The 9,626-nt window shown below is 48.8% G+C and overlaps 1 protein-coding gene across 1 annotated transcript in view; it reads left to right on the top strand.

Annotated features, from left to right (window-relative positions):
* Oca2 (OCA2 melanosomal transmembrane protein) overlaps window positions 1–9,626 on the top strand; it is a 276,342-nt gene that overhangs the window by 74,702 nt on the left and 192,014 nt on the right. Inside the window, exons 18-19 of the mRNA XM_012517636.2 lie at window positions 126–183; window positions 3,129–3,237. Coding sequence (XP_012373090.1) covers window positions 126–183; window positions 3,129–3,237 — 167 coding nt within the window. The remainder of the gene's footprint in view (window positions 1–125; window positions 184–3,128; window positions 3,238–9,626) is intronic.

Genomic DNA, 9,626 nt, shown 5'->3' with positions numbered 1-9,626 from the left:
GGCTGCCCTGTCACCTCCCAGGCTCCACAGCACAGGGGGCACTGAGGCCCAGGCTGCGGGCAGCTGCCCTGTCACTTCCCTGCTGCACAGGACAGAGACTGATGTGCTCTCATTGTCTCTTTTAGACAAATCTCCCAGGAAGATAAAAATTGGGAGACCAATATCCAGGAGCTCCAAAAAAAGGTATCTTGGTTTCTTTTCTCAGAAGCTTCTGATTCCCCCCTTGTAGAAGAGTGATCGAGTTTTCTTTTAAAAGTTTTATTATGATAATTATTTGATAATTATTCATTAGCACACACTGTATGTAGAAAGTTAGGAGACACAATGTGATATCTGGACACATTTGTACCCCGCAGGAGCAAACCCGTCATCACCACAAGTGCTCGCCTTGTCTGTGTGGACAGACACCTAAACCTCCTTCCTTCCTTTCCTCCCCTCCTCCTTGCCTGCCTGCCTGCCTGCCTGCCTGCCTTCCTTTCTTCCTTTTCTTAGAGTTCAAAATAGTAATTAAAAAAAAGCAGCATTAGAAATGATGCAAGTGTTGATAAAATAGCTCAGGGAACTAAGAGCCTGCTCAGGCAAGCATAGGAACTAGGTTTGATCCCTGGCACCACATGCTGCACAGGCCCCGCCTCCAGGCCTGCTGAGCCAGTGACCAAGACCTGTGTGTAATCTCAGTGCTGGGGAGGATGAAACAGGAGAATCACTGTGAATCTGAGCTGTGTAGTGAGACCTTGTACCAAATACATAAAAAAAAAAAAAGATACAAAATTTCACTAAATGAAGTAATAGGGGTTCAATCCTCGGTGTGCTGTGCTGGCCCCACCCCAGGGTGGTGCATGCCTGTAATCCCAGCTCTTTGGGAGGCTGAACACAGGTGGATCACTACGAGTCCAATCTATGTAATAAGACCCTATAGACCCTGTAGACTCTGTAGACTCTTACTAAAATACAAACAAAACAAAACCCCAAAGTAATAGGAATTCAACAATGGTTGCTGTATTGCATGACGTTATTTTCAAATGAGTTGTTCAGGTTACCAGATATACACGTGCAAAATTGGTTTAAAAGAAAAAACCCAAAACAACAAAGAAGTTATACGAAATAAAAGAGAAGGGCAGGCCAGATAGCTCAGTGGATTAAAGCACCTGCTTAGGCAGATCGGGGACGGGTTTGATCCCCAGCATGCTGTGCTGGCCCCACTCCTGTAACACACTGAGACTGCGACTGAGACTGGGTGTGGCAGCACACACCTGTAATCCCAGCTCTTAGGAGGCTGAAAACAGGGATCAGGACTAGTCCAATCTGTGTAGTGAGACCCTGTAGACCCTGTACTAAATACATAAAAAAAGAAATTAAAAAGAAAAAAAATTTAAGCAATGACTGCTTCTTTCAAAGGACCAGCGGAAACTGGCAGTACAATTATCCAAATTATCCTGCATATATACACAAATGCAGCTTCCTCTGTGTGACAGAGAAACTAAAAGAGGCAATGTATTTCTCCATCTGTCTGGATCTCCATCCATCAGTTCACCCATCCATCCATCCATCCATCCATCCATCCATCCATCCATCCGTCCATCCGCCCGTCCATCCATCTGCCCGTCCGTCCGTCCGTTCATCCGTCCATCCATCCATCCTTCCATCCATCCATCCATCTGTCCATCCATCTGCCTGTCCGTCCGTCCGTCCATCCATCCATCCATCCATCCTTCCATCCATCCACCCGTCCATCCATCTGCCCGTTTGTCCGTCCGTCCGTCCGTCCGTCCGTCCATCCATCCATCCATCCATCCATCCATCCATCCATCCTTGTCTATGTATCTATGTCTGTCTATGTCTATCTTTATGTATCTGTATCTATACAGTTTATCTAAAGTTCTATCTAGGTTTCTTTATATCTACAAGTCTACAACTATCTGTATCTAAATCTATCTCAATGTAGATGTAGCTATCCTTATGGATATCTAAATCTTTGTATATCTGTAAATCTGTAGCACCTGTAATCAGCTGCACCGATAGCAGATTCTGTGTGTCTCTGGGTTCTATATCCATGGATTCAACCAACTAGGACTGAAAATATTCAAAAATATGATTATCTGTATGGAACATGAAAGATGATTTTTCTTGTCGTTATTCCCTACAAACACAGTTTCATGGCTATCTGCGTAGTGCAAACACTATTATTATTAGGCATCGCAAGTGATCTAGAGATAGCTAAAGCACGAAGAGGCATTACATAGCTTCTATGCAAACGCCGTGCTGCTTTCTGTAAGGGACGTGGGCGTCTGAGGGCTCTGGGCCTAGAACCACGCTACCATTGCCAACAAAGGATGTTTATGGATCTGTCAAAAGCCAGGTGAGTTACACAGATGGATGGACAGCTGTGCTGGCGGGCCGCGTTTAATCGAGAGCCCCATGCTGCTGTCAGCTCCTGCGCAGAGCCAGGGCTCACTCTGGCCCATCCGCCTGTGCTTCCTTGCCCCTCACCACATGGCACCTCCTGGGGGTTCACAGGAAGAGTGTTCAGGTTGGATCTGAGGCTGGTGAAGGCACTGCAGTGTGCTTCCTGCACCATGGCTGACTGGGCAGGCTCCCTCAGGTGCTGCCCACAGTAGTAGGGTGACACCTGCACTCCAAGATCCTTGCAAGCCGTACACAGACAGCCTGAGCCATGGTCACCCAAGAATGTGTTAAGCTCCCCACCACAGGCTGTGCTTAGTAGGAATAGGAAAGCTGGGCTAAAATCTGGCGACCACAGTGACACCTGTGGAGATGCAGGGCCATCTCGAGGTCATTTGCTGTCTCCCCAAAGTCTTTGTTGACATCTCACCTAACACTGGGATGAGGCTGGATACTCACATGTTCTATTTTGAAAAACTAGTGCAGTGTTTTCCAAAAAGGCAGCACTATATTTTGCATCTGTGATATTTATTTTTCATAAAGATTTTCCATGCTGCAATCCGGGATCTGTATGGTTCTCCGTGTAATACATTACCTTGTTACCTTCTTCTAAGTTCAAGGTGTTCTGTTTTCCTGATAGTGATTTGAGTCATACTGGATTGTAACACACTGCAGGAATCAGCAAATTGCACTGAGTGAATGGGTTCTGTTTCTCTCCCTCACAGCACAGGATATCAGACGGGATTCTGCTTGTCAAGTGCCTGATAGTGCTGGGATTTGTCATCTTCACCTTCTTTCTCAATTCATTTGTTCCCAGCATTCATCTTGATCTTGGTAAGTCCAACCTTCTGTTAGCCTTTGCGATGGGCTCTGCAGTTCACATTGCAGCCTGGACCGGAAGGTTCCAGAGCGTGTTGCCCAGGCTCGCTGCTCCTGCAAACGCTGTGCAGCCAGGATGCCAGCAGCGGAGGAGACTGGTGAGAGGAGGTCCTGGTTTGGGCCACTTTCCCCTTGGCTGAGGGGAAGGGGTGTGTCTGGCTCTTGCCGAGGCCATGCCGTGGGCCCTCAGCCCCTTCAGGTTCAACATGGGAAGGGACGTAACGTTGGTGCTGCCGGTCCTGTTATGTTTGGTAATCACATCAGGACAGCTAAGAAGAGACGGAGTCACCACCGAGCTCCGTTCTGCCTTCTGCTAGCAAGACACAGCTACTAAACAAGATTGTCGGAGAGAAAGGGCTGTGGACCCCATGAGTGCAGCATAAGCTTGCTTTCATGGCCACTGTGGACTGCAGGAGCGCAGCACAAGGTCTCCATGGCCACTGTGGACTGCAGGAATGCAGCACAAGGTCTCCTCCATGGCCACTGTGGACCGCTGGAGCACAGCACAAGGTCTCCTCCGTGGCCACTGTGGACTGCAGGAGCACAGCACAGTGTCTCCTCCGTGGCCACTGTGGACCGTAGGAGCACAGCACAAGGTCGCCTCTGTAGCCACTGTGGACTGCAGGAACTCAGCACAAGGTCTCCTCTGTGGCCACTGTGGACCGCTGGAGCGCAGCACAAGGTCACCTCTGTGGCCACTGTGGACTGCAGGCGCGCAGCACAGTGTCTGCTCCGTGGCCACTGTGGACCGCTGGAGCGCAGCACAGTGTCTCCTCTGTGGCCACTGTGGACCGCTGGAGCACAGCACAAGGTCTCCTCCGTGGCCACTGTGGACTGTAGGAGTACAGCACAAGGTCATCTCTGTGGCCACTGTGGACTGCAGGAACGCAGCACAAGGTTGCCTCCGTGGCCACTGTGGACCGCCGGAGTGCAGCACAAGGTTTCCTCCGTGGCCACTGTAGATTGTAGGAGCGCAGCACAAGGTCGCCTCTGTGGACTGCAGGAGCGCAGCACAAGGTCGCCTCCGTGGCCACTGTGGACCCGCTTTCTTGGTGCAGTAAAGCTCATTTATCCCCCCCCCCCCATGTTCTCTATGGCTTCGGCCTTCGGCCTGCTCCTTTCTCCAGCCCTGTGTCCAGGTTGGGACCCCGCACAGACCCAGCCTTCTGAGGTTGAGCTTATCTCACGAAGCCCTGGCATCCTTCCAGGGTCCACAAACGCTGTCCACCTCCCTGGGACTTTCCTTACTGATTTCACAGTGATGTCACTTGGTGTCATTTTTAAAACAAAATCAAATCAAAACAACAACGGCAACTTGCAAAACCCACTGTGTATGAAAGTATAGATTTGTGAAAAAGGTGAATGGGAGGCAGTGTCAGGGAGTCTGTTTAGATCAGAATTAACGACTTTCCTTCTGAAGTAGGTTCCGCTAAGACATTTAAAATATCTCTTTGTACCTTAATTTCTGCAAAAGCCTGGTGTTCTGCTTCATGGGGAGCGTGCAGCTGCCACAGGAGGCAGAGCCCATCTACTTTGCAGCACAGGGGAGCACAGCCTGGTCCAGTCCATCGCGTCTGCCTCGGAGCTCCTGGGTGCATCAGACACCTGCGGGTCGTGGGGGTTGCCCTGCTCCGTCTTATACGAGTAAGGCCGCATCTCTACGTCCTGTACCCAGACTCGAGGCAGAGGGGCACAGCCCCTTTGAAATTCTTTCCCTTGGTTAACTCAAGCCCAGCTTGCCGGGCATCTTGCGCTTGGCTCTGGGTGGGCAGGTGCTGTTTATCCCCTCCTGAGAGTTGATTCATGTAGCATCTCAATCAGGGCTGAAGATGGCAAAGCTGGGTGCTCACAATGCCAGGCATTTTAGTTATTTTTGGTGGGTACCTCTAGAAATTGCTGCAGGGCAATTACTTTAATCTACCAGGCATAGTGCAACTTTAGCATTATAAATCTTTATCACCATAAGAATGTTAAGTGGTCACTATTGGTGGTTAAGCAAATACAATGAAACTGGTGTTTTCTGAGCACAGGGGCTTATTAGAGAATTCTTCTGGATGTTTACAGATTATTTGAGATTGTACTTGAAAAGTACAGGCATGTGAAAGGCTAAAAATACATGAAAGCTCACAATTTGGCTAGCATTTGGCTTTGTACACAGAAAAATACTTTTAAAATTTAAACATGTCTTTAAGTAGATTCTTCAAACAACGAGGCCACTGTGAAATACTTCATTTTCACCTGGGAAGTCCACCTTTTTACAAAACCTCCCTTTTGATGTTGTTGTTTCATCTGTGACTAAGGAGGCTATTTCTTCTCTGCTTTTAAATCTGATTTTGTTTTCAGATTCTGCAGTTTGTGTAAAATGGTTAAATCTGGGGATCCTGTGACTCACGTATTTGCTTATTGATCATGATTAAGATGAATAGGAGGAAAGATGGATGAGTCTCCACTAGAATACAGTTTCCTGAGGGGACAGTAGCTCTCCTGATAGGAGCAGGGGCAGCAGAGACGCGGGTCTTCCAGGGCCTTCAACCAGTAGAGACGGTGAGCACTTAACTACGGAGAGCTCTGTGTCTAGTGTGACCTGCTTTGTGTCCTGCGTGTCACGCAAGCAATGCCTGAGATGTTGTCACGGGACCCATGTGACGCCGTAGAAGCTGTGCATTGTGCGACCCAACACAGACAGCGTGTAATACACAAGCTGGACCTGGGGTGCGTGCCCGCGGTCCCAGCACCGTGGGATCTGAGGCAGGAGACTGCAGGTTTGGGTCTCTCTCGGCAACTGAGCGATTTAGTGAGACCCTATCTCAAATAAACAATAAATAAGGGCTTGGGGTACAGCTCAGTTCCAAGGCCCAGGTTTAACTCTCAGTAACACACACACACACACACACACACACAATTATAATAGTGTCACATATATAGTGATACCATGTAACATGTGACACAGCACAACATGATGTGATATAACACAAAGTGATGCCACGTGGAATACATGTTGTGTGGCAGGATGTGACATCACAAAAATAGTACTTCACTTAAAAATCATAATCCAAAGACAGCACACTTATTTTATTTTTTAAATTATCGTAGAGCAAAGTTGGCTTTCTTCCATGATAGTTTACACCCTTTAGGTGTAGAGTTGTAGGACCGCTGATACATTTGCAGATTACTGTGGCTGCCGACACAACCAGAATATCCACACCAAAAGGCCTCCTTCACACTCTCTGTCATGTTTGGGTCCAGATGTCCCCAGAGGCTCTGCGTGTCCGGGGTGGGCTTTGTGAAGGTGGCTGGATCTGCAGGGCGTGGTGCCGGGCTCCAAGTACTGAGTCAGCCCACGATAGAGCAACAGAAAGAGGCCCGTCTTCTCCCGTACGTGCTTGTTTCGCTGTCTCCTGCCTGCCGTGAACTGGCTCTCCTCTGAGAGACCCCTCTGCCACCCACCCGCCTTGGAGCCAGCCGTGAGCTCAGTAGCCCTCTCTCCTTTCGCCGTGGGCGTCGGGCATTTTGTCTTAGCCGTGAGAAAAGTAACGGAGACCGTCTTCTTCTCTGCTCCTTCCCCTGTGCCTCTGTCCCATTGACAGCTGTCTCATCTTCACCCCTCAATTGTTTTTTAAGAACTTTTTACTAGTACTATTTTTTTTTTTTTTTTTGGCGGAACCGGGGATTGAACTCAGGCCCTTGCGCTTGCTAGGGAAGCGCTTATTCCGCTGAGCCATCTCCCCGGTCCACTAGTACTATTTTTAGCGATGCAGTTTACAATTATCTTGGAGTGGTTATACAAAACACAGCTGGTTTCTTATTTTTGTTGGATCCCCTTCTCTCTCCCTCCCCTCCCATGCCCCCCCTGAACATTCCCCTGTCCTGATTTTCACACTTGTTGATAGCCTCAGTCTTAGCTTGTGCTGCGGTGCACCACATTATACTCACTGAGGCTGCAGGTGCCCCCTGTGGCAGGTCTCTGTTCTTCCCGTGTACCCTCCGCCCTCCTCTTGCCTTGTCCTTAGCCCAGTTCCCTAGTGTGAGGGATCCATCCCGTTCTCTCCTTCTAATCATCTTTATTCTTCGTTTGCGCTTTGCCTCACACAACTGAGACACTCTCAGGTCTTGAAGCTGGTGTGTCTGGCTTAGTCTGCTCAGCGTTGTATTTTCCATGTCTGTCCATTTTCCTGTTACTGTCTCAAATTCGTTATTCTTTATAAATGAGTATATTCATATTATATATATATATGCACACACACACACACACACACACACACACACACACATATATATAAAATTGTCTTTATCCATTTGTCTGTTGTGGGTATGCAGGCTGCTGCCCAGACTTAGCGGTCACAGATTGTGTGGCTACACACCCTGGTGTGCATGTGGCACTGCAGTGCGATGACTTTGGGGAAGATATCTGGGGCTCAGTGGGTCCCAGGGAGTTCCTAAGTCCAGTGCTTTGAGAAGGCTCCATACTGATTTCCATAAGGGTGGCGCCAGTCCCGCTCCTGCCCACAGAGGATGGTGGGGACCCCTTTTTCGCTTGCCATGCCAGCATTTGTTGTCAGGTACATGGCCAGACTGCAGGCAACCTTGTGAGAAATGCAAATTAAAACAATGCTAAATTCCATCTCACTCCAGAAAGAATGGCTATTATTAATAAATGATCAACAGTAAGTGCTTGAGGGGCTGTGGGGCAAAAGGGGCCCTTCTCCACTGCTGGTGAGAGTGCGGGCTGGTGTGACCACCGTGGAAATCAGTGTGGAGATTCTTCAGAAAAACTAGGATTAGGGGTCCCATTCAACCCAGGTCGTCCCCTTCTGGGCATCCTCCCAGAAGAATTAAAAGCCTCATATCACAGTGATATGTGAGCGTTCATGTTTATAGCAGCACAGTTTGCACTAGTTAAATCTTGGAAGCAACTCAAATGCCCATCAATCAAAAAAAGGGTAAAAATGGTGCATTTTTAAGAATATAATTGAGTACTCCTCAGCCATAAAGAAGGATAAACTTGAGACACTTAGAGCTAAATGGACGGACCTTGATATCATAATCATAAGTGAAATAAATTGCACACACATGTGTAAATATCACATTGTTTCTCTGGTGTGAGAAACTGAAAATGTAAAAAGAATAAAAATGTACCATACGACTGGGGAGGTAGCCCAGCGGTTCAGTTGCCTGCTTGGCAGGCAGCAAGGTCCTAAGTTTGATCCCCAGTACAAAAAGAAAAGAAAAGAAATTAAAAGAGAAAGGTACCATGGATATTGTGAAGTAGGAAGAAACTGTTCAAAAGGGAAAGGGTGTGGGGAGGAAGGAAGGGAAAGGAAAAACTGAGAAAAGGATAGAACAAAAACAGCTTCATGAACAGGGCAGGGAAAGAGGCTTGAAAGGAAGGACGGGCCGGGGGCAAAGAGAAATCGCGATGCGGCACGTGGGGGCAAGTTCCCTGAGGTGGTGCCTGTGGCCCCGTGTGGCCTCACTGCACCGGCAGACTTAATGAGAGGGAAGCACATGTGGGAAGGGGAGCGCACGGGCGACGGACGGTATAGCAGCAGAATAAAATAAGATGCTGGCCTCTCCCGCACAGGGAGCACCTCTCACTGATCAGGGCTGTTGCTGGCGTCAGCAGCCTGCTCCTGCTGCTGCCGCGTGGCATTCTGTGCGTGTCCCTTTGCCCACCGAAGGACAAAAACTAAGATCAGAGTCTGAAGTTCCCTTCGATTATGCGCATAACACGCGGCGCTGCAGGCTCAGCTCTGAGGTTTGGGCCATCCCGGAGCTACCTCATTGCTTATGATGCAGATCTTTGCAGAAAGGCAAGATTCTAAAGCGCGAAGACGGCTGGCTGCAAGTGCGCTGACGAGGGGCTCAGCCTTAGGCTTGACCTCCTGGGAGGTCCGAGTCCGCCTCCGGCCCTCCCAGTGCTGGGCGCTTGCACAGTGTGGGATAGAGACCGCCAGGCACCTTGTTTTGTCTTGTCAGCCTAAAACTTACAAAATTTTGCTATTTTGAGCTTCCGAATTACAAAGAAGGGGAAAATATCTAAAAGCTTTTGTAAATGGGGGGAGTTGAAGGGAGTCAGCGGGATGGGGAGAATAAAGAGTGAAGTGCTATCCGTCCCGCACAGGGACAGAACCTGCACGGCGAGTGTGATCGCTGCGCACACCTAAAACGCACCGAGAAAGATCATTTCCTCTGAGAAAAGAATTACAGGATTACGGACAGACCGAGTATGAAGCTGTGAAACGGATCTGAGGCGGGCTTGAAAATGTTCTCTTTCGGCTGCAAAATTCATAGCCTCTCCTTTCTGCTGGTGGACACCGCGGAGGAAGCATCATCAGGCTCTCTTC

The sequence above is a fragment of the Octodon degus genome, unplaced genomic scaffold (assembly GCF_000260255.1).
Source record: "Octodon degus isolate 3935 unplaced genomic scaffold, OctDeg1.0 scaffold00199, whole genome shotgun sequence".
Taxonomy (NCBI): Eukaryota; Metazoa; Chordata; class Mammalia; order Rodentia; family Octodontidae; genus Octodon; species Octodon degus.
Note: the sequence above shows the minus strand (reverse complement) of the source record. Positions and strands in the feature narration are given on the sequence as shown.